Source organism: Sphaerodactylus townsendi, linkage group LG04 (genome assembly GCF_021028975.2).
Source record: "Sphaerodactylus townsendi isolate TG3544 linkage group LG04, MPM_Stown_v2.3, whole genome shotgun sequence".
Taxonomy (NCBI): Eukaryota; Metazoa; Chordata; class Lepidosauria; order Squamata; family Sphaerodactylidae; genus Sphaerodactylus; species Sphaerodactylus townsendi.
Window position 1 is genome coordinate 122,951,712 of NC_059428.1, and position 26,873 is coordinate 122,978,584.

The window sequence follows — 26,873 nt, forward strand, 5'->3', positions numbered from 1 at the left end:
CTTCCTTTTCCTCTCTCCGCAACAGACACCTTGTGAGGTAGGTGGGGCTGAGAGAGTTCCGAAGAACTGTGACTAGCCCAAGGACACCCAGCAGGAATGTAGAAGTAGGGAAACATGCCTGGTTCACCAGAGAAGCCTCTGCCACTCAGGTGGAGGAGTGGGGAATCAAATCGGTTCTCCAGATTAGAATCCACCTGCTCTTAACCACTACACCATGCTGGCTCTCAGGGGTCCTCTTTGACCTAGTATTTCTTCAGGAGAAGCAAGTGTGTATCACTGGCAGGAGTACCTCCTTCCAATTCCATCTTCTTTGTAAAAATTTTGCCCATTGAGCTGACTTGGATTCATTGAGGTCCATTAACAAGTAACTTGTTAACTAGACTACTATAGCTGACTTTGCACGAGGCTGCCCATAACAACAGAAACTTCAGTTTGTGAAAAATATGATTGTCCATTCAGTCAATGTGAAAAAACAAAACCCATGATACTGTGGAAAAGGAAAATAAAAACAACTTCCAAGCCAGCTGTGGCAAACCCAGGGCTGATCACCTTTGTAGAAATTGCCTTTGGAAATGGCTGTTTCCTTCTCTGAACATTGGGCAGATTCTTTTAAAGTGGAATCTTTTCTGCTGTTCCAGCAATTTGACAAATCATTTTTCCCACAATGGGGAAAAAGTTGCAGCATGTAGCTTTAATTTTTCCTCAACCTGCTGCTGTGACTAATGGAGGTGGGGGGGGATGGACTTGTTTATATTAGTATTTAGGGTATAGAATAGAATGAGCGTCTATGCTAATTTTTATTTATTTATTTATTATTAACTGTATATACCGCCCTCCCCCTGAGGGCTCAGGGTGGTTCACAACAAGGTTAAAACATACATTAAAACATAATTTAAATATCAATTACATAAAAACAGAACCCATTTAAAAATGTGGATGGCATCTGGCTACCCCCCTCCCCCCAATTTCTTCCCATCCCCAAAAACACAGCCTCCCCCCATCCCCAAAACTCCAGGAATTTCCCAGCCCAGAGTTGGCAACTCAAAAATGAACAAAGTAATTTGCCCTCATATAATGGAGATGTAGTTACCAACCACGTATCTGAGGATTCTGGGAGAACACTCATAAAAATATTGTGCTCCTGACTCTAACCTGTGGTACTTCCATGCTTTGAAGATGACCAGTGAGCCCTCAGATATCTGATTATGTCAGTACCTGGGAAGTTGACAGAAAAGTAATGAAGCTTGCAAAGTTTAATCTGAGAAGGCAAAATCTTGCCGGGAAGCTTCAGTACAGAGCAATATTTTCTAATCTTTAAAACGTATGTTCTCAGGTGACAGAGAAGAAAAGGAATGAGCAAAAAAGAGGGGAAATTAAGCAGAACTTCTTTTAAATATGTGGGCGGGGGATGGTTGTCTAAGGTCTGGATGGGGTAGGAATAAGATTCTTAGATATATTTTTTCTGCACTCTCCCCCAAGAAGCTGTAAAACAGGAGCATTTCCTGAACACAAACCTGGATTTGGCAAAACTAATACTTATGGGAAAGATATAGTTTGAATATAATGCGGAGAAGAACTAAGACAGCAACAGCTAGAAGTAGTATAACAATGGAGGGTGCAGGTGGGGCTGGAGCCCCGTGGGCCACTTGGCCAGGTCATGTTGTCAGGCCTGTGCCATGCTTGGCCTGGCAGCTTGCATGCACACAGCCTTGGAGCTGATGGCCCAACCATTATTATTGCCCAAGGCCATGGGGCCTCTTTCATTCACTCACAAGTAACTAGCAATAGTGCTTAACTGCGACTTCTTATCGTCCTTCCTGAAGGAGTAGTCTGCCTGTCCCAAAAACAATTTCTCTTTCTCACTGTCCTTTCACATACTGATATTATGGGAATTGAGTCAAACTGTAACTTACAGGTATATACTTGGGGCCAGAGAGCCAAACCTCAGTTTTGGCTATCTGACCGTTGGGCTGACACAGTTCTAATAAAGCTCTTGAATCATTCTTGAGACTTGTTATTGACTGGGGTAACAAACCCTTACACATGTGGAGGCATGATGCCGAGCTGCTCCCCACCTACTGCACCCCTGCCCAAACTCCATGTGGAGTTTGAGAGAAGGGACACAGTTGAACGCTGAGCTAGTCAGCACGGGTTTGCACTGCCCTGAACTCCCAAGTGGAATTCAGAGCGGCATGGGCCCATTTGATGCTGGCTCTTGACTTTGAACATGTAGTTAAAAGCTTGACCCAGTCAAAGATCTAACTGAGCAGCTGGCTTTATACTATTGGCTCTGCTCCACAAGTTCCACCTCCTGTCAGGTGGAGCTTGGGGGTGGAACCAACAGTATAAAGCTGCAGCTGCTCAGCTTGCCTGCTCAGTTCTATCCTGGAGTCAGTGAGGCCTGGGTCAAGCTTTAAACTGCAGGCTCAAAGCCAAGTCCAGCATCAAAGAAGTCCACCCATCTCAAAACTCCTCATGGTGTTCGGGTGTGTATGTGAGCTGAGCTGGCTGGCTCAGCACTCAACTGTGTCCCTACTCCCAAACTGCATGTGGAGTTCAGGCAGGGGCACAATTGGAGGATGGCTCAACAACACACACAGCCCCCCATAAGTTGGCCAAATGGCATGCAGGGAGAGCCATTGTACCATTTTAGTCAGTTATGCCCCAACAGCTAGTAGGAAAAATCAGTGTATTGATGTTTGATGATGGTTTCCAAACTTGGTTCTGAGGAAACCAAGGGCTCTAGCCTAGGATTTTTTCAGCTAGAAGATAGGGCTTTAGTGGACAAACCTACCTAAAAGATAGTCCATGGCCCTGTGCTGATTTTCTTCATCAATACACCACTGTGATCTAAAAGGTACACGCTCATGTCACAAGTAGGGTTGTTTGCCCTGCCTTATGGAAAACACGATTCCCCCCACCTCACTTGCCCATTTTTTCCTATCTTCCTTGTGATCTTCCCTGAACCTGTTTTCCTGCAATGTTTTGGGAAAGGTCACAAGAAAGCCAGAGTGGTACCTGCGTACACAGGAAAGTGCAGATCTTCCCAGCCTCACCTGTGTTAACACCATCTGCCCTGTCCCAGCCTCCCATGAGGGCTGCCCTCTCTGCAAGCAGAACAGTTTACTTATCACTGTACCACTATAACATTATAACAGTCTGCCAAAGATGTTCTCTGAATTCCCACCATTCATTGATTGATTGACTGCTATCCATTCATCTATCTCCTATCTGCCTTCATTCAGCCAGTCCAATCAACTTCCGTTCATTAATCCACTTTTAAATCAGTCCCTAGTTGTTGTTGTTTTTTCCTGCAGAAAGAGAGCATATTTCTGCAATGGAAGAAACTAGTGATTTACTTAAAAAAGAAACCGCTAGTAGACAGAATGTTATGCCAATTGCTGATTTAAAGAGGGGACTGGGACAGGGGGGAGGAGGAGGAGGAGGAGGAGAAATTCGGATTCATACCCCACATTTGTCTCCTGCAAGGAGTACCAAACCAGCTTACAAAGCCCTTCCCTTCCCCTCCCTACAAAAGACACCTTGTGAGGAAGGTGGGACTGAGAGAGTTCTGAGAAAACTATAAGTAGCCCAACATCACCAAGCAGGCTTCATGTGTAGGAGCAGGGAAACAATCTGGTTCTCCAGATTAGAGTCTGCCACTCATGTGGAGGAGTGAAGAATCAAACCTGGTTCTCCAGGTCAGAGTCCACCTGGTCTTAACCACTGCACCATGCTGATTCTCAGTTCCTCCCCTCCCCAAACCGCACTTCCCCAGGCACCATCTCCAAAATCTCCAGATATTTTCCAACCCAAAGCTGGTAGCACCAACCCAAACATGTATTTTGCCACACAGCTGCATGTGAGGTTTGGCGAAATATTCCTTTCTACCCTGGACTAGTTTGACCAATTTTTTTAAAAAAATGTATTTTGTGTCAAGTTAATTTCAGTTCATATTTTGTAGCTAATTGAAAATCTGGGGAAGGAGGGCACTGGTGGTAGAATCGTCCTTGCTTCTTGGCAGGACAGTGTAATTGATCGGTTTACTAAGTGATTTATTTCCATTTTATTTTATTAACTTACAGAATGTACGAGCTAGTTTTCCGCTTTTATAAAGTTCCATAAATGCCATGCATTCATTTACTGAGTAGCAAATTGCCTGCCATTATTTACTCTACATCTACTTCCTCATTTAAGATGGCGATCTACCCAGTACCTGTGGGTCACCAAGGCATGGGTTATAGTATCAGACAGAAAAAATGGAAAGAGATTCAGTTTTTAAAAAAACAAAACACCACAGACAAGTTGAACAAAGCGGAGAACTGTTAAGCCACATCATGACTCAAACGCCAATCTCCATATAACAGTCAAGATAGGAAATAAGATTAAAAGACACGTCGTTTTGTGAAGAGTAGGTAAGTGCTGAAGGAAATTATTGTAGTAAAGAGCTCTTGAAGCCGCACAGTCCATAGGTGTGTGGATGATGGATGTTAATTCAATTCAGTATAACAAGGCTGTTCCAAAATTTTATTGGCCCAATAAATTCAGGGCACTGCGGCATATTGCAGGCTATGGCAGCCCTGCCAGAAACAAGGCAGGGAGGGGAGAACTCATCGATGCTATCCAAAGATTTCATCGCACTGATTTCCCTTTAGACTAGCCAGCCGGCCATCTGTAACCCGGCAAAAGCTTTGAGAAGGTTCATCTGGCCTGTAGGAGTTATTACCCCCTCTCAGCTTGGAAGCATCCAAACATGTCAAGGATGCCCTTCAAGCACAGAGTTGGGCTATTGCCCTGGTTCACCTCAAAGATAAACACAAGGGTAACATGGGTAGGATGACATTTCTCCTGTTTGCAAGAAACGGCAGTGCTAAAAGCAAGAACGACGTCCAATAAGAGAACTTTGCAGTGACATCACAATATGTCCACAGTGCAGGCAGCAAAAAAGCCAGTTTTTCATGGGTTACCAGGCAAGAAGTCATAAAGGGACCATGGCTCCTTCCACACATGCAGAATAATGCACTTTCAATCCCCTTTCAATGCACTTTGCAGATGGATTTACTGTGCGGAATAGCAAAATCCACTTGCAAACAATTGTGAAAGTGGATTGGGAGTGCATTATTCAGCATGTGCAGAAGGGGCCTAAGCTCTCTCCTAACTGAGAGGAAGCACAGTGGACTTGTGTGACCAAGATCATTGTTTTATTTCGTTTAATGTATTAGTTTTACATGCCGCCCTTCCCCTCACAGACTCAGAGCAGAACATTTAAATAAAATGCAATACTGGTTTAAAACAAAATTTACATCCAACTGTTTACTTTTTCATTCAGAGATAACTGTTTTGTACGGTCTCTGCTTCGTTTTTACTACCTGGCGCTCAGTACAGGGAATGATAATTGATCAGCGCTGTGTACTGACGATCACCAGAGACAATCCATTGCATGACTGAGGAACTGATACAGGCTTTTAGACTGTGATTTAATTTTCACAATGAACTGGATCAGAGACAACCAGCATGTTGTAGTGGTTAAGGGTGGTGGACTCTAATCTGGTGACTAGCCCAAAGTAGAGGACTAGGAAACAAATCCAGTTCCCTGGATAACAGTCCATCACTAATGTGGAGGAGTGGGGAATCAAACCCAGTTCTCCAGATTAGATTGCATCATTCTTAACCAGAGGTGGGATCCAGCAGGTTCTCACAGGTTCCCGAGAGTAGGTTACTAATTATTTGTGTGTGCCGAGAGGGGGTTACTAATTGGTGATTTTGCCATGTGATTTTTGCCTTAGTTACGCCCCTCCTCTCAGCAGTAGTGCGCAAACTTGAAGCAGTCTAGCAGGAGGTGCACCAGCGCAGGCGTGGGCAGCCTGCGCCTGCGTGCATTCGTTTCCTGCCCAAGGACCGGCGCAGCGGCTGCATCCTTGCCACAGCCCTGCCCAGGAATGCCCCGCCCCCGGAATGCCGGGCCACGCCCCTGATGTGCCCCGCCCAGCCCCATTGGCACTACGCCACAGTTTGAATCCCACCACCATGGGAACCTGTTACTAAAATTTTTGGATCCCACCACTGCTCTTAACCACTACATCACACAGCATTCCTCAGCCTGGAAATACATCCTATGCATGTTGAGTTCCTTTGTGTATAGGGTACATGCGCCTGTGTTGGGTGAACATATATTTAACAGCCGACTTGCTAATACTCCCGTGCATTGTCCATGTGTCCCTATTCAGGGCTCCAGTCTCATGAAAATGCGTTGAGATTCTGAGCAACCCTCTAGGTGACTCCCTGAGAACAAAGAAGAACATCTTCATTATTTATGTTGTGTAAAGAAATTCAACTCCATACCTTTCCTCCCTAGTGCATTTCTTGAGTACCGTCAGATAATAAAGAAAAACCATAAAGGCCTTTAAAAAGAGCTGGTGAATAAAACCTGGCTCTTTTGTCTAACTGGGCTAAAGTTAATTTGCCTGCTCCTCTCCCCCCCCCCCCCCCCGAATGCGCCAGTGTGGACTTTTGAGTATTCTTATTCTCCAGATAGCCTGGTCTCTGGATGTTCCATGAATATTTTGCACTCAGCAACACGAGCAGATGTCCCAAGATTTTGCAGCAGAATTCAATATTTTTTGCAGCAGAATTCAGTGTATACAGCAACTGACAGCTGCTATGCACACGCAGTCAGGATTTGAGAACTGACATAGCAGTCAGGATTTGATAGCCAATCTGCAAGAACACATTTTATGTTACATGCAATCCCTCCCCCCAGAGAATTTTCCATTTTGATGTCAAAATTATTTTTTAAAAATTCAAATGCGAGTCACATCTAAAGTTAAATTTTATACCGTTAAGTATTTTTTAAAAAAAAACACTGAAAAAAATTCATTTCAACTGTCCTTGAGAGTGGCGGGTCTAGTTTTTTACTTGTGCCCCATGATCCTTGCCCCCCCCCCCCCAAAAATAGCTAAACCATACCAGACAGTCCAATCCTTTCAAGATGCTGAGCAAATGACCTCACCAGTCTAGAAGAGAAGAATAAAAGTTTGGATTTATACTCTGCCTTTCACTCCTGAAAGGAATCTCAAAGCAGCTTACAAACTCCTTTCCCTTCCTCTCTCTGCAACAGACATCTTGTGAAGTAGGAGGGGCTGAGGGAGTTCAGAGAGAACTGGGACTGGCCTGAGGTCACCCAGTAGGCCTCATGTAGAGGAATGGGGGAATAAACCTGGTTCACCAGGTAAGGCTCATTCCGCACATGCAGAATAATGCACTTTCAAACTGCTTTCAGTGCTCTTTGAAGCTGCGCGGAATAGCAAAATCCACTTGCAAACAGTTGTGAAAGTGGTTTGAAAACGCATTATTTTGCGTGTGCGGAAGGGGCCTAAGAGTCTACTGTTCTTAACCACTATACCATGCTGGCTAAAAATCCAGGCTAATTAAATGCAGGGATGGGACCCAAATACTAAAACCCATGAAATAATAAACAAAAATATACCCACATGCAAGGTTTAATTCCAAGCGCAATCAATAACCTTTACACACCCAGTCCAATTGAAGTGTGAAGCATATTCACAAACATTCTCAAAGAGGACGGTACATAATACAAGATGCTGTTCGAACTGCAAACACTCCTTCGAAGTCCTCACTGAAGAGAAGTACCTTGTAGCTTTTATAGAGCCAACACTCAAATAGATCCCTTGCAGGGCAGGTTTCCCAGTATTCTCCTGTTTTGTGGGTTAATTCACACTTCTTCAGTGACATAGCAGAGCTGGAGCAAGGGGAAACTGTGCCTGGGGTGTGCATGCGCCCCACGCCCCTGCCAGGCCCCCACCGCCCCTGCCATGGAATGCCCACACCACACCCCCTCCACTCCCCCGCACCGGCGCACACCTGGTGTGTCATGCGCTCCCCCATCCCCTTGGCACTACGCCACTGTGACATATCAAAACTTTGCCTGCAGCCTGTTAGGGATCACTGTCTCAAACAAATAATCAGTGTTAAGTTATAATCTAAGATGTGTCCAAGGCTGTAATTGCTTCAGTCTGCCAGCAAAACCAGGTAGGTTGATCAGTGTCACAAGCCATCTCAAACCTCTTGAACTTCGAAAAGTTTTCTGTTCCTAGAGTACACTGAAAAATCAATCGCTTTCTCACCTGAATGTTTTGGAATCAGTCCAGTTGGGAGGTAGCAGGGCTTAAGCAGTTGCTATTCAAAGACACGCAACCCACAGCCCATCTGTTGCATAGCAGCGAAAAAGTTCAAGAAGCAATTTCAAGAATTTGCAAGTCTGTTAATGCTACATCAGAAGGAGAAACAGAAGGAGGCATTTGTAACACAGCACACGACTCAACAGAGGTGTGTTCCCCAGAGCTGGGGGGAAACTGAGAGTCGAAATGAATTTGCAGAGCCCTTTCCCATCTGTTAACTAAGATTGGGTGGGGGGGGAAAAACCTCATGTTCAGAGAGCTTCCAAGTCTCAATGTGTGAGGCACACACCTGTGTGAGTACTCACGCCTGAAAATAAAGGATACACCAGTAACCAAATAATGTACCTTCAGTGAGCAAGCATTTGCAGCTGTCCAAATGGTCTAGCTGCCCGTGGGGCTGCCCTTGGGAAGGTAACTACATAATTTAAGCTGCTTTACGGTTGCACTATTAAGAATGCGTCTGCCCTTTTTTAAGAACAGAAATTAGTTATTTCTCTTTGCATGTTATTACTGCAACCGACAGCTAGTGATGTTTTCAAGGGTATTTGAATAGGAATGTGGATGGAATGCATGGTTGAACGTTCATCCTATTGAAAAACAACACAGTGGATCGTCATCTGTATATAAATGCACATCTGACCACATCTGCGGGTCCTGATCCAGCAAGTGATACAGGTGCAGAAATCTGCTTAGCCTGAAAAAGTTTCTGAGCCATCTTCAAGGGCAGCCCATGTGGAGAATATTGCAGTAATCTAGCAAGGAGGTAACCTGGGCATGAATCACCATGACTAGGTCCCAGTTATTGAGGAAATGTAGCTAGCAAACCAGCCGAAGTCGGTTAAAGAATGCTCTGTACTACACAAGAAATCAGCCCATGTGTTTGGAAATAGCCTTTTCCCTACCTTGTGCTCTTATTCGATCCTTTAATAATCGGAGTAAATTTGGGGGCTGCTGCAACATATTTTGTCTAATGTTTACGGCTAAATTGGGGACTGGAAAGAAATGAGTGTTAGCATTCTTATCTAATTAAATTAAATTCTGCTGATTAATTTTGTTAATTTATTTGATTATATCTGCATACGTTTGCATATGAATAAACACAATAATTATGAAAAGGGCACACTGTGATTTGGATGTGATACGTATCTCAGAACAGGCACTAGTTTAGGAGAGCCATTCCCACCCCCCATCTTAAGATGGCGTCTTTAAGATAATTCATGTATTCGATGTGCATATGAAGCATTCACATCTTGCCTTTCAGCTATTCAGCTTCTACCTTTAAAACTTTGCTGCCTCAATAATCAGGGCATCTACATGATCAGTCACTTGTTTCTTTTAATTGAAAATTGGGGTGTGTGGTCAAAGTACATACTTTGTGGACAGAAGGGTTGAATCTCGAACATTGCCGGTTCAAGGCTATCCAGCAGCAGATGTTGGGAAAGTCCCCCCTTTGTGATTGAGTGCCAGTCTTAGCCAACATAGACAATACTGAACTAAATGGACAAATGATATTCAGCATAACCGAGCTTCCTAAATTCAGTCTAACCAATTAGTTCATAAAACCTTCTTTTACTTCTGATAATGAAGTGAGCAGGTCCAGAATGCAATCAGATCCTTTGTGTCATTCAGCCTTGGATGATAGAAATATTTGGTCCTAACTTGTGACTTTAAAAGAACCTCACTAAACCAGACACTTCTGACAGTGGTGATCCCTGCCGAGTAGTAGAAGGATTCCACCCTGACCATACTTGTCATTTCTTTATGGGTGCATTGTGTAGGGCAACCCGTCTAGGATCGGTGAATCAAATATCGCAAGGATAAAGTGAAAGTGTATGAAGTCTTCTGAGAGCCAGAGTGGTGTAGTGGTTAAGAGTGGTGGACTTTAATCTGAAGAACCAGGTTTGAGTCCCCATTCCTTCCCATGAACAGTGGACTCTTGTCTAGTTAACTGGATTTGTTTCCCCACTTCTACATTCCTGATGGATGTCCTTAGGCTAGTCATAGGGCACTTTCGCACGTGCAGAATAACACGCTTTCAATCCACTTTCAATGCACGTTGCAGCTGTATTTTACTGCACGAAATAGCAAAATCCACTTGCAAACAATTGTGAAAGTGGATTGAAAGTGCATTGTTCTGCATGTGCGGAAGTGCCAATAGTTCTGTCTTTGGCATTCTCTCAGCCCCATCTACCTCACAATGAGGCATAAATCCAAACTCTTCTTCTACCAGCTTTTTATCTTTATCTTTATTTGGCCTTTTATCTTAATCTTTATCTTTATTTGGCATTTTAAAATATTTCAGGCCTGTCCCTTTCCCTGCATTGCTTTGCCACACCAGCACAAAGCTGGGATGCAGTGCTGCCAGGGTGTTGTGCCAGCCCATCTTAGAGGTATATTAACACAGCACCTCATCGTGTCTCTGTGTACTTTCAGCCCCACCCTCTTGCACTCTATGGCCCTTTATGCATGCACTACTTACTCGAGGGCTCTTTGCTTCACAGTGGGTTTTTCCCATGGTTTTTTGTTTACACCCAGGATTCTCCTGCTGCAAAGTCCCTACAGAGTCAATCTGCCATTTTGCACAGTCACTGCTTCCTCTTTCTCTTCATGCAGCCTCTTTCTGGGGAGATTGCCTGCCACCCTTTGTGTCTCTCTGTGTGCTGTCTGTGGTCTAGCATTAATTCTCTAGACCACATAAGTTTTATGTGTATTAGAGCATGGAAATTAAAAAACAAATAACCCCAGCCCCTTTGAACCTTTTGGAGTGGTGCCCAGAAGAGCAGGAGAAACTAGCTGCTGTGTGAGTGGAGAAAGCCGGGAGGAGCGAGAAAATCTGTTGAGAGTGAAATGCATGCTGATTCACTCTTTCCGAGGTTTCAGAAATCATGGAGATTCACACTTTGTGAGGTTTCAGAAATCATGGGGATTATGTGGTCTGAGGCGCGGTGAGTTCCGGAGAGGGGGAAAGGTGTGTGTATCCAAGAATCCAAACAGCAGGGAATAAAATGCTCAATGTGAGGAAGACCACAAATGTATAAATGGCCTATGTCTACATGAGTCTACGTTGTGAGGATAAAATGAGGTCAACCCATGCACACCACCTGAGTTCCTTGGCATAAGGTCACAATATGCACAGTATCAATGAATGTGACTCATACCTAGCTGTAGGCTTGCTTTTAAGAAGGTTGGGATGATGTTGGAACGAACAGATTCCTTTACCTATTGTAGGTTCTCCATGGGGGAGCTGGCAGCTGCTTTTCTATTCCTCAAGAGCATAAATCCCCAGCATTTTTTAAAAAGTCACTTTTAGCACTCAATGCTTTGAACAACCAACTCCCCTGATGCTGCCTTGCTACTCGCTGATAAACACAACACAATGCTTTCGTTACGTTGTAGCATCAGATATGCTTCTGCATAATTCCCATGTGCTGATGCAAATAGCCAGGCAGGGAGCTCATATTTTTAGATGGAGAAGCTCATGAACTCAGCCAAGGGCCTCTCTGCACCTGGACCTTCACTTGAAAACACCCATGGGTTTTCTGATAAGGAGAAAGCCATTGTCTCCATCTCCCTTGCTCCTTGGTGCTGGATATTCTGGGAGCTGCAGAGGAAATCTATTTGCAAGGGGGACACTGGGTTTTATCTCACAGTGGGCTTTTTTATCAGCAAGAGCAGGATGCTGAAATCCTGGGCAAGCGTGTTCAGTTTACAGAAAAGCAGTTACTGGACCCCCGCCAGACCTCTCTTTAAAAATGTATACCCTGCATGCATTGAATTCCCACCAGGAACATATTAGGTACATCATATTCCTTCTTTAACTTAAAACAAACAAACAAACAGCCCTGAAATACAGATACATGTCCCCTTCTAGGTTTCTTCTGTCCAAACAGAAATAATAGGTTATGTTCAGCAATAATAATCTAGAGGAGGAGGAGGAGGAAGAGGAAGAGGAAGAAGAAGAGGAGGAGGAGGAGGAGGTGTAGTTTGGATTTATATCTCTCCTTTCCTGTAGGAGGCTCAAAGGGACTTACAATCTCCTTTCCCTCCCCCCACCTCACAAAAAACACCCTGTGGGGTGGGTGGGACTGAGAGAGCTCAGAAGAACTGTGATTAACCAAAGGTCACCCAGCTGGCATGTGTTGGAGTGCACAAGGTAATCTGGCTCACCAGATAAGCCTCCACAGCTCAAATGGCAGAATGGGGAATCAAACGCAGTTCCCCAGATTAGAGTGCACCTGCTCTTAACCACTACACCATGGTGGCTCTCACAATAAAAGAAGTAAGAAATAAGAGCCACTGTGTTGTGTGGTGTCAGACTACTCTGCCATGGAAACTTGCTGGGTGACTCTGGGACAATCACACACTCTCAGCCCTGATCCTGGCAGGTATTTGGATGGGAGACCTCTAAGGAGTACCAGGGAATGACATGGAGGTAGGCAAGACAAATCACCTCAGAATGTCTCTTGCTTGGAAAACCTGACGGGGTAGCCATAAGTCAGCTGTGACTTGGTGGCAAAAAAAGATTATGTACTGAAAGACATGATACCTGGGAGAGATTTTTGCAAGTCTGGAGAGGAAGTGGCAGGCAGGAGAGGCAGAGGAGTGACAGACCATTGGCCAGCTGGCCTGTCACTAAAGAGATTTGGGGCCCATTGGTGGGAGCCTGGGGAAGTCCCACCCCAAGTCTTGCTCTCACAGGTGAAGGGCAGACAGGGTCTGGGAAGACAGGGAATCAGGGTGAGTCATTTGGCAACCCTCCTCTCCATAGCTGAGGCATTGCTTGAGATGCTGGAGAAGGAGACACTGAGTGCCACTTATCCAAACTCCAGCAGGGTCTGACAACTCATTTGGGATTACCCTGTTGGCCTGCCACAATTTTCAGAAGGGGTCTCAACAGGCACATATGTCCTTGTTCTTATATAAATCATTTCTATAATAAAAATTATTTATTTATCTACTAAGAAGAAGGAGGGGGAGTAGAAGTAGCAGCAGCAGCAGCAGCAGCAGTAGTAGTAGTAGTATGGATTTATACCCCACCTTTCTCTCTGTAAGGAGACTCAAGGTGGCTTACAAACTTTTTTCCCTTCCTCTCCCTACAGCAGACATCTTGTGAAGCAGGTGGGGCTGAGAGAGTTCCAAAGAACTGTGACTAGCCCAAGGTCACCCAGCAGGAATGTGGGAGTGGGGAAACATCTGGTTCACCAGATAAGCCTCTGCGACTCAGGTGGAGGAGTGGGGAATCAAACCCAGTTCTCCAGATTAGAATTCACCTGCTCTTAACCACTACAGCACTCTGGCTCTCTTGTTTATTTACTTCATTTATACTCTACCTTCCAACTGAGACGCCAAGTGTCTTACATTATTCACCTCTCTTCTATTTTATCCTCACAACAACCCTAAGAGGTTGGTCAGGCTGAGATTGGGTGTCTGCCCAAAAGTTACCAAGTGAGCTTCCATGGCAAAGCCTCCCAGATCCCAGTCTGATACTCTAACCCAGTGGTTCTCAACCTGTGGGTTGGAACCCCTTTGGGGGTCGAACGACCCTTTCACAGGGGTCGCCTAAGACTCTCTGCATCAGTGTTCTCCATCTGTAAAATGGATAAATGTAAGGGTTGGGGGTCACCACAGCATGAGGAACTGTATTAAAGGGTCACGGCATTAGGAAGGTTGAGAACCACTGCCTAACCACTACTACTAACACTGGCTCTCCCAAGGAAGAACCAGTCTAGATACAGTGTACCAATGTTGCAGAATCATAGGAATGATTGAGAGCTATTTCATACAACACACAACGTTAACCCAGTGCTGCCCTAGTCAGCTAACCTGACCCCAAGGATGCCTTTACTACCGATGACACATATGTACAAACATATGTTTGTTTCATTTATATCCTGCATTGTAATATAGATACTTAACACCACTTTTTGGCACATCTAACCACATTATGTATGTAGCAGCTCTGAGGTTTTGACTCATCTGCTGACTACAGTTGTGGTCAACAAAACGAGACGTATTGCGCATATCTTTTTGGCAACCTGCCCAGATGGCAAGCGCTACCTTCTTTAGAACTGGTCAGCAGTCGGCAAGGGAGACTGTCCCTGGACATTTAAAGGAAAACCTGAGGAGCTTTGTTTACATTCATATCTGAAATCTGTCCATTAAGGTGTGCCAAACAAGCAGATGTGTAAGCATTTTAAGAAAAACAACAGAACTGCTTAGGGATCAGTTGGTAGTTGAATGGCCGATACAGTTGACCTGAAGTCGGGGATTACATGGTTCAAAAATGCCTGCAGGGACACGCAATTGGATGGGAGGGCCTGCAGGCAATTTAGAAGCTGTTTCTCTTTTATGGAAGGGTTTTTTATTGTAAACATAATAACATCAATAATAAAATGCAGTACACCTAATACACATTCTAACATTATTGTGATAATAAACTGGATGGCTACAACGGTCAGTGCATTTTGAAATCCAGGAATCTGCCTGTAATCTCTCTCTCTCTCTCTCTCTCTCTCTCTCTCTCTCTCTCTCTCTCTCTGTGTGTGTGTGTGTGTGTGTGTGTGTGTGTGTGTGTGTGTGTGTGTGTGTGTGTGTGTGTGTGTAAAGGATTATAGTTTCCTTTGGAAAGTATCTGATCGACTTCATAAAAGTAGTCAATTTTATCCCATTGCAGCCCAATGGCATAATTTAAGTAATGTTTCAGATACGTTATTCTTTCCTAACCACAGCAATTTCAGTTATTGCTACAACCAACACCTGTTCAATTGCCTTGGTTGTAAGACCCAACAACAGGGAGGGCAGGTCCCCAGCTAAAAAAGTCCCCTGCCCCTTCTTCTTGCCTGCCTTTTCACTGCCTTCAGCAGACAGTTTAGGGGTGGTGTCATGCCCCCACAGAAGCCTTTATTATTTTCATTGTTAAGTATAAGTTTCCCATAGATAGCATAGGAAATTTTAGTTAGCCCCTGTTGCTTTAAGAAGTTTCCCAAGAAGCAGCCTTTTTTATTACCCAGTAAACCCCCTGTTCAGTCAGTTCAGTTCAATACAGGTGCCTAGGGAGTCAGGAAGCAACAGTAATGTATTTTGTCACGTCTAAGGTGCACTGCATCCTGCCGTTGGGAGTTTTTTTCTCAGTCTTTTGGTTCCTAACTAATTTGGGGACAGTGCTTGGGGACAGCGGAATGTGGGGTGGAGGAGGCTCAGCAGGGAAGTGACAGAGCGATGCCAGCCTCCAAGTAGGAACTGGGGATCCCCTAGAATTGCATGCTATTGAGGTATGTAGCAAAAATACAACTGTTTGCTCAAAAGGTAGCCACTGACGGACCTGTTTATCAATTAATTTAATTCCCCTTTATAGCTAACTAAAATAACAGAGTGAATGGGAGGGCCAGCAGTTGCCTTCTGTAGGGTTGCCAGCTCCAGTTGGGGAACTCCTGAAGATTTGGGGATAATACATAGGGAGGACAGGGACCTCAGTGGTGTACAATGCCATACAGCATCAGTTCCCAACCTTGGGTACATGCACCCCCAAGGACATGCATACCCCCAGTGATACATGTTTGGGGGTATGCAAAAAGCTATGTAATAGGTTACTAATATGGGGATCCAGTTTTAAGAAAATGAGTTGCCAAAGGGTACACGAGTGGGAACAGATTGGGAACCACTGCCCTAGAGTTTCTCCAGGGATCTCTGGAGTCTGGATTGATTCTCGGAGATCCCCAGAACCCACTTGGAAGCTGGCATCCCTGGCTTTCTCCCCCAGTGCATCATCAGGAGATTTAAAGGCAAGTTGGCAAGATTAATAGTCACTCCGCTAACTTCCCAGAAGTTGCTTTAAAAGGAACAGTTTGAGGCTGACTATTCCATCACCGCCACCACACCCAGAATGCCAATTTAAGACGTGCCAAATATTTACCGTTCAGATTTAATGAGAAACACAGCAGATTCAGGAGACCTTGCATGGCTTGCTTGTGGAGCGCCATAATAGGATGTGTGTTTCAGCCAGGCGAGCCTGCGCAGCTCTTTCCCTTCAAATAACTAAAAGTTTGATCAATTGCCAACTGTGTGGCTTTTTTTAGGATAAAAAGAGAGAGAGAGAGAGCATGCCATTTAATCCTTGGAAAATGTGATCAGTAATGGTTTGGTAAGCCTAATACAAATAAAATTCAGATAATTAGCAACCGGAGCTACCATCTACCAGCTGTTCTGGCTCACTAATACAATGGGAATCATTTACGTAGCAAACGCTGAGTAGGCTCCAAATTGCTCATTTTCACTTGATTTATGACAAAATGTTTCTTCTCTACTATGTTCCTGTTTTCCCAGTCTAGATTCCATGCAGCCTGAAGAAAGAATGGTTGTATCTTGGAGCCTAATGATCCACAGAGATCAGTGCTATTCTACTCACACTGATGGCTCCAAGGCCTGAGGGGAAGGTCTTTCCAGACCTGACTGATAAGAATGTAAGAACATCCAGACCTGCTGGATTAGACCAGTGGTCCATCTAGTGTGGCATCATGTCTCACACAATGGCCAACCAATTCCACTGGAGGTCTAATAACAGAGCCCAATTTGGTTAATATAGCATAGTTTGCAATCATGGAGACGTGATATTGAGTACAATAAAACCAGTCTTCTCAAGAAGTAAATTGCAAGACGGTAAAACTTACATTTTTTTCAAGTAGATTCTGTTCGCATTCTTGTTGCACTTGAAAGATAGTGCACTTGAAACCCTAATCTAAAGATTACATTTCCCTACACAAGTGGCCAGCTTTTCCCCAGCGTCACATGAGTGCACGTAGGGCATATTTGCTTCTAACCCTACGGATATGTCTGACTCCACGCAGGTCCATGTGGAAAGGTGAATGAAAGACACAGTGGCTACTGAGAGAGAAGGAGGAGAGGTCAGAAGGCAGCTCCCCGGTTCAGACAAAGAGAAGAACATCCCACCAAGAGATAATACTTACACACATAGAGAGATTTAGCACCCCTTAATGTCCAGGCATGCTGAGTCATTCTCACTCCAACAGCACAGTGCCCAAGGCCTTCCCCTCATGCTGCCTCCTGGCACTGGCATTCAGAGGTATACTGCATCTGAATGAGGAAATTTCCTTAGCCACCATGGTGACTAATAGGGTTGCCAATCTTCAGGCAGCTATTACAGTTGATCTCCAGATGACCAAAATCAGTTCCCCGGGAGAAAATGGCTGCTTTGGAGGGTGTACTGGACTCTATAACCTTATATACTGCTGAGGTCCTTTCCACCTCAAAACCATGCCATTCCTAGGCCCCACCTCCAAAATCTACAGGTATTTACCAACCCAGAGCTGGCTACCCTGACAAGTAGCCATTGGTAGGCCTATTCTTCATGTATCTGCCTAATCCTTTAAAAGCAATCTGTGTTTGTGTCTGCCCTGTTTCAGATCTCAGAAACTAAGCAGAGTCAGCTCTGAATAGTATCTGGATGGGCAGCCTCCAAAATAGACGAGGGTCATGACACAGAGGCTGGCCATGGCAAACCAGCACCACACGACTCTGGCCTTGAAAACCCTATGGGGTTGCCATAGGTCAGCTGTGACTTGATGGTCCAAAACATGTTTGTGTCCTCTGACAACCAACTCCATATTTTAATCAATTACTGAGAAAAGAAATACTTCCTTTTGTCTGTCCTTAATCTACTGCCCATCAGCTGTATTGGATGGAGGAAGAAATATTTCTCTTTGTCAAGTCTCTCCACCCTTTCCATAATTTTATTAATCTCTACCATGTCTCTCCATGGTTTTTTTCTAAACTGAAAAGTCCCAGACTCTCCACCCATTCTACACACCTAGGGTTGTTTGCTCTGGTTTGGGAAATACTTGGAACTTTTGGGGTGGAGCCTAAGGAGGGGAGTTGGGTGGAGAGGTGGGGGGGGGTCTTCATTGGGATATAATGCCATGGGTCCACTTTCCAAAGCAGCCATTTTCTTCAGGTGAGTTGATCTGTATTGCCTGGAGTTCAGTTCTAATTCCAGGGGATCTCCAATGAACACCTGAAGGTTCCAACAACAAAAAGAACAATATGTACCACTCTGATAAGATGTGATATAATATATATTGTTTAAATAGAGTAATGCAATACACAGTTGGAACAGATGCGAGTACCCAGATTTGAGTGAATCATGGTGGTGCAATCCAAAATATATCAAGCACCAGAAAGATGTGCTGCCAGCAGGGAGGGGCATGGCCAGGTATGACCCCGCAGGGCCAAGTGGGTGGCAAGCACAAGCATGGGCAGGTCACAGTTCAATGGGTCAAGGCAGGCAGCAGGCAAGGTGTAGTTGGGTCACAGTCCAATAGGTCAAGGCATGTGGCAGGCAAGGTGTCGTCAGGTAACCGTCCAATAAGTCAAGGCACTGGAGAACCAAGGAGCAGGCTGAGAATCAATGAAGAAGCAGGCAAACAGCAGTGACAGGTAACATACTTGTTGCACCCAGGCAGAAGCAAGCTCACAGCAAGGCTTATATAGAGAGCCTTATTCAAGGGGCAGGGATTCTGCAAGGAGTTAATCCTCATCAGATGCAAAGACTTCTAATCTCCCATATCTTGCTGCCAAGTGAGCATTCCTTCTTTCCTTCTGCAGTAGCAGCCTCTGCTTCTGCCTCCTATCTGCAGCTGGCTCATCACTAGGTTCCCTAGAAGGATCTGCAGGCTCCTCCACCTGTATGTCCACAAGTAGGGAAGGGCTGGGCGTTGGCTCTGCTGCCTGGTCTTCCTCAGGAGCAGCCAACTCTGACTACACTGTGTCCTCAGGTTCTACCTCAGAGTCCTCTGTATCCCGGTAAGTACCCAGGGGCTGGCTCATAACATAATGACTTCTTTGGAAGCTTAGGCCGTTTCCACACGGGCGGAATGTCATGAAGCCTAGGAGACGGCAAAAGCGCCCGTCCCCGAGGCTCCCTGATAGCATCAGGCGCAGCTGCAACGCAGCCGCGCCGCCCTTGCGTCGCCCGCCCGTCCCCACGCCGGCATTTTCCCAGAGTGCTGGGAAGCGCTCTTGTTGGGGAAATGCCGGAAGGAAGCCGCTGCCCGTGTAGAACGGCAGCAGCTTCCCGGCAGCTTCCCCTGGCTTTCCTTAGCTTGCTCTCGGCCCTCCGGTGCGTCGCCGGAGCCTTGGGACACGCCCTGCTCTGCGACCCGGAAGCATGCGCGCAGGGCAGGGGAGCGTTGAAGTCCCAGGCCCCGGCGATGGCTGCCGGAAGAGGCCGGGAGAGCTAGGCGACCGGGCAACGGTGGCTTCCAGCGGCGCCGTCTCCTCCGGTTCTTTTCTGGGACCGTCCGTGCGGATGGTCCCAAAGCGTCGATCGTCGAGTCGGCGTCGAAGTATGAATACGCCGTGCCAGCCGCCTCACGATTACGGTATGAAACGGCGCTTTAGGGAAAGTTTTAGGTTTGAGAGATTAACAAAGCTGACTTCTGATGCAGCTTTTCTGAAAAACAAGTGACAACTGGGAGCTTGTTAAGACATGAAGACATGATAGGTTGAAATCTTTTTTTCAGCTGAACACAAAAAGCATATTTGCCACCATAAAACCTGACATAAATTGAAAACCTGTGGAAGAAACAGATTAGAAGATTTCATTTTCGGTATTGGAAGAGAATGTATTGAATGTATGTGTACAATGATTAATAGAACATTGATTGCATATTGCAAAGATTTATGTTGTGATAAGTTAGGAAAAGCTATTTCTGTATCTGAAAAAGCAATAATATTTGTTGTAACATGATAAAAAACTAATTGTGCATTGTATAACTTCATTTAAACTATAAATGCTAAATAACATATTAGAGTGGTACAAAATGTATAATATATTAGTGATATAGAAAGCTATTGTTTATGTTTTTAACAGAGATGTAGCTGGGCCAAACTGTGCCCTGTGCGCAGTGTGTTTTTCTGCCCCCCATGCCCCCACCACGGCACCCCCCACGGCACCCCCGCCCCCCTTCCCACACCTACCTACATTCCTTTTCTATTTCTAGTACTTTTTGAGGCTGAAAAAAGCAGCCTCTTCACAGGGAAAAAACTGCCTGACTAACTATAGTTCCCAGGAGACCTTGTGAGCCCCAAGGTCTCCTGGGATCTGTTTTAAGCCTGAACTGTAAATAGGCCATTTTTAGCCACGATTTTGCCTACCTACTTCTTTCTCATTGTTTCTGTAAAACCTCCATTTGAGGAGAAAGCCTATTGCTTGGGGGGGTTTTTTAGTCTTTGTCTTTCATTAGCTTGCTAGACCTTATTAATTTCTTGTCAATTTCTCAGTGTCTGTTGCTGCAGTGATAGATCTTCAACATTAACATTTTTTAAAAAATAAAGCCCTTCTGTTTATTTTGAAATGGTGACCCAAAGTGTGGGAGAAAAACTGCTGTTGTGTAGGCAGGGAAAGACAGTGAATAGCGAGAAAACCCAATGAAAGCTTAACGCACAGTGATCCCCTTTGCTTTCCCTGCAAAGGGAGAGAAAAAGACACAGGTTTCAGAAACTATGGGGATTCTCTGATCTGCAAATGCGGTGAGTTTTGAAGAAGGGAAAACATGTTCATAATTGTGAACAAAACCTGAAGAGAATATACACTCCATGTGAAGGAAACTACAAGTGTGTAAATGGTCATAGACTGACCACTATAGAAAACTGGCCATCATGGTTATGCAGTTATAAACCCCATTTAATTTAATTTCCAAAGAAATATGTTTGAGATTATAAGACTGATCAATGACTTTGTGAGTCCTTTCTTTACAAATTGTCTCTCTCTTTTGAAAGTGAAATAAAATTTTAAAAAACTTCACTAAAAAGGTGAAGATAACCATGATATTTTTTTCATTAAAAGGTTTGTGTATGGGGCGGGGGGTCTATATATAAAACAAATTAAGCTATGAATTGCTTTTAGCTGCTCTTTTATGCACGTTCTTTAGGAAATCTACCTTCATATACTAATTAACCTCTGGGTGACTTTATGTAAATTAGATTATTCCTTTGCAGAATTCCTGTGGCAGTGAAATAAGATGTCTGAAAAGATTTAAAGGTAGCCAGCGAAGTTTCTTTTCCAGTATTAAATAATATATTGAGACAGACACAGCATGACTGGGAAATGAGATTAATTCTTGCCTGCTGTAAAGAGGTGATTCCAGGGCAATGGAAATAAAGAGGGAAGAATTATTTCCCTCCAACACCCTGATATGCAACAGAGAGAGAACCCTGGTTGGCCTTATCGGCATAACTCTGTGAACTTCAGCATAACTCTACTGATTTAAACTGACTCAGATTTTTAGGCCTTTGCTCTTGCACCTTCTCATATCAAGACCTAATTCCCCTTGAGGTGTAGCAGGGGCATCTCCCCAGACCCCTACAGATATTTCACGGGGGGGGGGGGGGTGCTGAAGGAAGTGGAGCAAGCTACAAGATGGCTTCCACTAATCAACCCAGGGATTTGAGGTCATACATAAATCTATTAGTTATTCTTCAACATTTCAGGCAGAAAATCTGTTTATCAGGATGCCTTTTAACATGAGTGTGTTGTTTTAAAATATTTTCTTGGATATCCACAGCTTACCTTCAGTGACACAGTGCTCTGTTTTCATCTGCTGCTGACACAACTGTGTAAAAATCTGTACACCCATTTGGGATGGTGACATTGTTGGTTGCTGTCAATAGCATTGTGATGTTATGTCCAAGGAAATACCAGAAGTAATGTTAGTCCTCTCTGGGAATTGCCAGGAACTCTGTGGCAAAACTGGAAAATTCCTAGTGATCCCTAGAGAGAACCTTGGTTGGGCTGGCGATCGTTTTTAAATCTTCTACTGCCACTCTGAATAGCAGCAGAAAACAGGAATAGTGGTAGCCCATCCTCACAGGGCAACTGAAATTGTGCTCTTTTAGTTCTTGTCTGTCTTGGGCATTTGCCTATCTTCTTTTTCTGGCATAGGCATTTCATCTGTACTTCTCAGCTGGCCCTTTTCTCCCCCTTTTATTCACTACCATAACTCCACCTCCCTTCTTCCCCAACTCCACTCCTTCTTCCCCAACTCCACCCCTTTACTCTTTGTGTTTCTGAATGATCTCAAAGAATCATAAAATCATAGAGTTGGAAGAGACCACAAGAGCCATCAAGTCTGACCCCCTGCCATGCAGTAATACACAATCAAAGCACCCTTGATAGATGGCCATCCAGTCGCTGTTTAAAAACCTCCAAAGAAGGAGACTACACTATACTACAGCCCATTCCACTGTCCAACAGCCCTTACAGTCAGGAAGTTCTTCCTAATGTTTAGGTAGAGTTTCTTTTTTGCACCTTGAATCCATTGCTCCTTGCCCTGGAGTAGCAGAAAACAAGTTTGTTCCATCTTCAACAGGACACCCCTTCAAATATTTAAACATGGCTTTCATGTCACCCCTTAATGTTCTCCTCTCCAGACTAAACATACCTAGCTCCCTAAGCTGCTCCTCATAGGACATGGAATCCAGACCTTTAACCATTTTGGTCACCCTCCTCTAGATACATTCCAGCTTGTCAATATCCTTCTTGAAATGTGGTGCCCAGAAGTGGACACAGTATTCCAGGTGAGGTCTAACCAATGCAGAATAGAGTGATACTATTACATCCCTCGATCTAGTCACTATTCTTTTATTGATGCAGCCCAGAATTACATTGGCTTTCTTGGCTGCCACATCACATTGCTGATTCATGTTCAGTTTGTGGTCTGCTAAGACTCCCAGATCCCTTTCACATGTGGTGTTGTCGAGCCAGGTGTCACCCATCCTATAGCTGGGCGTTTCATTTTTTTCTGCCTAAGTGTAGTATCTTACATTTATCTCTGTTGAAATTCATTTTGTTAGTTTTGGTCTAGCTCTCTAATCTGTCCAGGTCATTTTGAATTCTGACCCTGTCCTCTGGGGTATTAGCTACCCCTCCTAATTTGGTGTCATTTGCAAATTTTATTAGCATGCTCTCTATTCTCCTCCTTCCCCAGGTCTCTACCTTCTCATGGACAGCGTTAGAATCTCCCTTTGCCTCCTGAGATACTCTTGAGGGGCCCTGCTGAATGAGGGCTCACTCCCAACCCCTCTTGGTCCAGCTGTTTTCCTGTTCCTGGGTGTGTTCAACTCCTTTCCTGGCAGGCTTTATGTTTTGGAGGCTGCGGGCTGAGTCAGGGCTGGTGGGTGCCATGGACTGTAAGGAGGCCACTTCCCTGCCAGTCCTCTGCTGACCTGCCACCTGATCCCACAGGACACCCTGTTCCTGTTATGCCACAAGGCTGGGGAGAGACAGGTGGTTGGCTCCGGTGGTGGCAAGGCCAGGCTGCCATTGGTGTCCCAGGCAATCACCAAAGCTGGTTTCCCTGTGTTGTGCTGGCTGGTGGCCCTTCTCCCTGCCTCCTGGGCCTTCCCTCCATTAGTTATTTGGAGGCATAGTTACCAAGAGGAGTAGCCAGGGTTGGTGAGGCCACAGCTGAGTGCAAGCTAGCAGAGGCGTGTGCTTTGCAGCTTGTTCCCCAGACTCTCTGCAGCTTCTCAGAGAAGGTGTCCGAAAGCCATTCCTTGCTTGTTGGCCCCCACTAGGGCTGACCCTAGACACACGATGTTGTCACTTGTGGTTCAGCTTGGGAAGTGGCACTATGATGCTGGCACAACTGTCCACCCCACCCCCAGTGGCTTTTGGGGGTTAGCCAGCTGAGTCTAGCTACTCTCCTAAGGCAGTTAAGCGGTATCTGAGCTATACTATTTTAGACTGCAGCTAGAGGTTGATACGACTGATGTCATACAAAGAAAATATTTCCTTCACACAAAATACTGGCTTGTTCAGCCTATGAGCCTGAGCATAGCCTTCTCCTTGAAAGCAGTTGCTAATTTGATTGGAGGAATTGGTATTTGCCTCATGCCTTTCGCTGATGAACACATGAAGCTGCCTTATCCTGAAACAGACGGCTGTTGTCTCAAGGCCAGTATTGTCCATCCTGCCTGGCAGAAATTCTCTTGGGTCTCCCACAGAGGCCTAAATCACATCCTCAAAGCAACTATTAGCTCAGGGAAGGGGAAGACAGAACATCTGTTATACAATCAACAGCCATCCAGTGGTACCGTAAAGACTAACAAGTGCTTGATTAAGTAGGATCTAGCCCATGAACACTTGGGCTAGAACAAATATTTGATAGTCTTTAACATCTTGCAAGATTCCTGTTTGTTTCTGTTGCAATATGTTAGCGTTGCTACCCACTTATGATTAATATATTCCAAGAGACAGTCCCAGAGGGTAGCCATATTGGTGTGCAGTAGAACACAGCAAGGTTCAAGGGCAGCAATGCCTCAGAGACCAAAAAAAATGTCGGAGTATGAGTCAAAGCTCTGGTATCTCACTCATACCTAATATATTCCTGGAAGTGAGTGATTTAGAAGAGTAATTGCTCCACTTGATACATACTATGTTTGGGACCCGCTCCACATGTATCAGATCTTGAGATCCAATCATAGTGTCTTTCTGTGGACATTATCCTTAGCTGAAGTGAGGCAGGTTGATAACTGAGGGAGACCTTTAATGACTGTCATCCCTTGACTGAAGAATTCATTCCCTCAGGAGACAAGGGAAATACCATTCCTGCAACTTTTCCAGTCAGGGTTGAAGATATTTATTTCCCCCAAGGCCTATGGAGTAGAAGGATTTTGGGGAGTGACATTAACGTGTTATACCTTCTTAGATAGGTTTGTTGGCTTCTTTAGTTTTATGGCTGTTTGAGACCTTGGATTTTAGCTTTTATGTGGTAAAGTATTTATTAACTGCAGGCCACTTTGAGGCACTTGTTAATGTGGAAAAGTGGCTTCAAAAATAAGCAAATTAAATAGGTAATTGTTGTGTCTTCAGTTCAGGAATGCATGGGACTGTCCAGGCAGCAGAGAATTAATCAGAAGATTTCTAGAAGCTTCAGAGCACTTGGAGCTGAGAGCCGACTGGTTTCCCATCCCATTTGTGTCTGCACAAAAGACACCCGATGAACAACCGTTACAGGTAAGTGCAACTTCATTTAACTGATTGTACCAATGCTGTACTCTTTATATCAAAGTTGTGAAAAAGTTTGATTATGAAAATAGCCTCCTGCTTACTACAGTTTACTACTTTCATTTTAGAGTCTCAATATTCTGTCATACTCTAGTGCCAAGGAGCTAACTAAGCCCCACCTCAGAGGTAGGGTTGCCTGGTCCCCCAATCACCAGCAGGGTATGAGGGGAATAGGAAAACCCCTGAGGAGGACAGGGACCTCAGTGGGTACAATGCCATATAATCTACCCTTCAAGGCAGCCATTTTTTTTCCAAAGGTGCTGATCTCTGTAGTCTCAAGAGCTGGAAGTTTGGGGGATCCCCAGATCTGACCTGCAGGCTGGCATGCCTACTTTACTTTTGCTCATAGGGGTGCATCTGCGTAAACTACCATCAAGTTGCAGCTGACTTAGGACAATTCCTTGAGGCAAGAGACAAACAGAGATGGTTTGCTGTTGCCTGCCTCCATGTATCAACCCTGGACTTAATTGGTAGTATTCCATCCTAGTATTAACTAGGGTCGACCCTTCTTATTTTCCGAGATCTGATGAGATCAGGCTCACCTAGGCTATCCAGACACTGAGGTTACCCAGGTACCTAGGGTGTTGATACCTCACCTAAGCTCCCCATATCTCATAAACTTGGACCTTCAATAATAGCGGAGTTTGCTAGCAATGGAATAAGTTATAGGAGATAGTGTCAGGAATCCCCAGCAGTTTGATTAAGGGAGAAGAGATGTTGGCCTTTTTTGTGCTGAGTTTTTACATCATTACTTTTCATTACTCTTCGTCAGCCCTTGCTTAAGGTAGTTCATATTAGGAGTATAGGCTACTAGGAGTTGTTAGTTCGTTAGTAGTTAGTAGTTGGTTTTGTACTTGTGAATTAGTCAGTTCCCTCTGTATTTAGCTAGGGATTGTAGTTATTCTTTTGTACATTGCTAGGTGTAGAGGTGGGATTAGCCAAATCCTTTAACTAAGTAGTTCTGTTAGGTTTTTGCAGCAGTATAGTTTAATGTGGGGTAGTCTCAGTTATTGCTAATGATTTAATTGCACTGTTTAATGTATTGCTTGTTGTTGCATTAGTTGATTGTTATGTATTGTTTGTGGAGTTAATGTATTGATGAGTTGGAAACATATGGTTGTAAATATATCAATATATTTTGATTTAATTGTTATATACTGTTATTCTGATGTTATTGGATTGTTATTGCTATATTGTTATGTATTATTGCTAATGTATTGATTTATTATTAATGTCTTGGATATTATGGGTTTAATGGTATACATTAATGTGCTGCAAATGCCGCTGTTATTGTTCTCCGAAATTGTTCAGTTTGAAATGTTAAATAGCCTTCTGTAATCTGGTTCTATTTTAGTTCTATGTAATTTATCAGTGTTATATTGGTATAATGTTTCTGTTTATTATGTTGTTAGCCGCCCTGAGCCCTTCAGGGATAGGGCGGGGTATAAATATAATGTGAAATGAAAAGAAATGAAATGTGAGAGGTTACCCTTTATTCCTATGGGGGGAAAGTGAAGCCACTATTCTTGTAGGAACCATTGTTGTGAGAGTAAAACATTCCTTTCCTTTTTAACTCTGTAGGCCTGGCACTACGT

The 26,873-nt window shown here is 44.4% G+C and overlaps 1 protein-coding gene across 1 annotated transcript in view; it reads left to right on the forward strand.

The window, feature by feature from the left end:
* The first annotated feature begins 19,377 nt into the window (after positions 1 to 19,377).
* KLF12 (Kruppel like factor 12) overlaps positions 19,378 to 26,873 on the forward strand; it is a 309,284-nt gene continuing 301,788 nt past the window's right edge. Inside the window, exon 1 of the mRNA XM_048494118.1 lies at positions 19,378 to 19,591. Within this exon, the coding sequence (XP_048350075.1) occupies positions 19,378 to 19,591 (214 nt within the window). The remainder of the gene's footprint in view (positions 19,592 to 26,873) is intronic.